Consider the following 1,009-nt stretch of genomic DNA (forward strand, 5'->3'; position numbering starts at 1 on the left):
GGAGAAACGATGGAGGCCGGGCGGCTCCGCTTGTGCGGGAGCGAGCGCGGGCCCAGCCTGGTTGCAAGCACAGCACGCGAGTCGCGCGGCCCCCCGTGTCGTCCCCGTAGCTCGCCTAAAGCGCCGTCTGCGTCGGCTCCATCTGCACGGAGTTGCGCTCCTCTGTGATCACGGTGCCGTACGAAGTATCGGCCACCTCCTCCTCCTTCAGTTTCCTGTAGGAAATATCGGTGTCTTCCTCTTCCCCCAGCGTGTCTTGTTTGTAGCTGTCTCTCCCGTACATCTTGTACGCCAGCACGAAGAGCCCTGCTTCTGCGGACTGAAAAAGGGCGTAAAGCAAGGGAAACATGTACATGCTCCCTATGAGCTCCGGGGGGAAGGTGAGTTTTAGGATGGCGGTGCAGAGCTGGACGTTTTGGCAGCCTGTTTCCAAAGACACTGTTCTCCTGCAGTGCGGGGGCATTTTAAAGAGGGTGGCTAAGCCGTATCCCAAGGCGTAACCCGCTAGAGGCATCAGCACCGCAATGGCGTAGACAGAGGCAGGGATGTGTGCCATCAGGTCTGGACCCAGCATCGTCCCGGTCAGGATGAACAGGATCACCAGAGTCACCAAGAGGGACCACAGGGAAATCTGGCAACAGACACAGACATTGATAAACACCACGGGGGTTATTAGTTTAAAAGGATGATCGTGGCAGGTACAGGCTTGATAGACCCTAAGACGCCAACCGGGGTTGTGCCGCCCTTCCCGGGTTTGCTGCTGGCTTTGGTGGTGTTGGAGCACATCCCGAGAAAGGAGGGGGCTGAGATCGCCCTCCATCGTTTTGCTATGGGGTGACTTTCCAGGAAACTAGAGAGCTGGGGCTCGCGCCTTGCTTCTCCCTTTGTAATCAAGCTAATTGGGGACGGGTCGCGGTGCCTTCGGGTAGGTGTTGCTAGCCCTGGGAGACAGCAGGATGCCGGACAGTGCCTTTGCTGCCCTCCTTCCCGTGCGCTGGGGGGGTTACCT

The 1,009-nt window shown here is 58.6% G+C and overlaps 1 protein-coding gene across 1 annotated transcript; it reads right to left on the bottom strand.

Moving 5' to 3' along the window:
- Positions 1 to 115: 115 nt before the first annotated feature.
- SLC10A4 (solute carrier family 10, member 4) lies at positions 116 to 786 on the bottom strand. The gene is made up of 2 exons (XM_010156900.1): positions 703 to 786; positions 116 to 631 (listed from the first exon to the last, which is right to left on the bottom strand). The coding sequence occupies exons 1-2, from the start codon at positions 784 to 786 to the stop codon at positions 116 to 118; spliced, it is 600 nt and encodes a 199-aa protein (XP_010155202.1).
- Positions 787 to 1,009: the final 223 nt, after the last annotated feature.

Source organism: Eurypyga helias, unplaced genomic scaffold (genome assembly GCF_000690775.1).
Source record: "Eurypyga helias isolate BGI_N326 unplaced genomic scaffold, ASM69077v1 Scaffold49018, whole genome shotgun sequence".
In the NCBI taxonomy this organism is placed as follows: Eukaryota; Metazoa; Chordata; class Aves; order Eurypygiformes; family Eurypygidae; genus Eurypyga; species Eurypyga helias.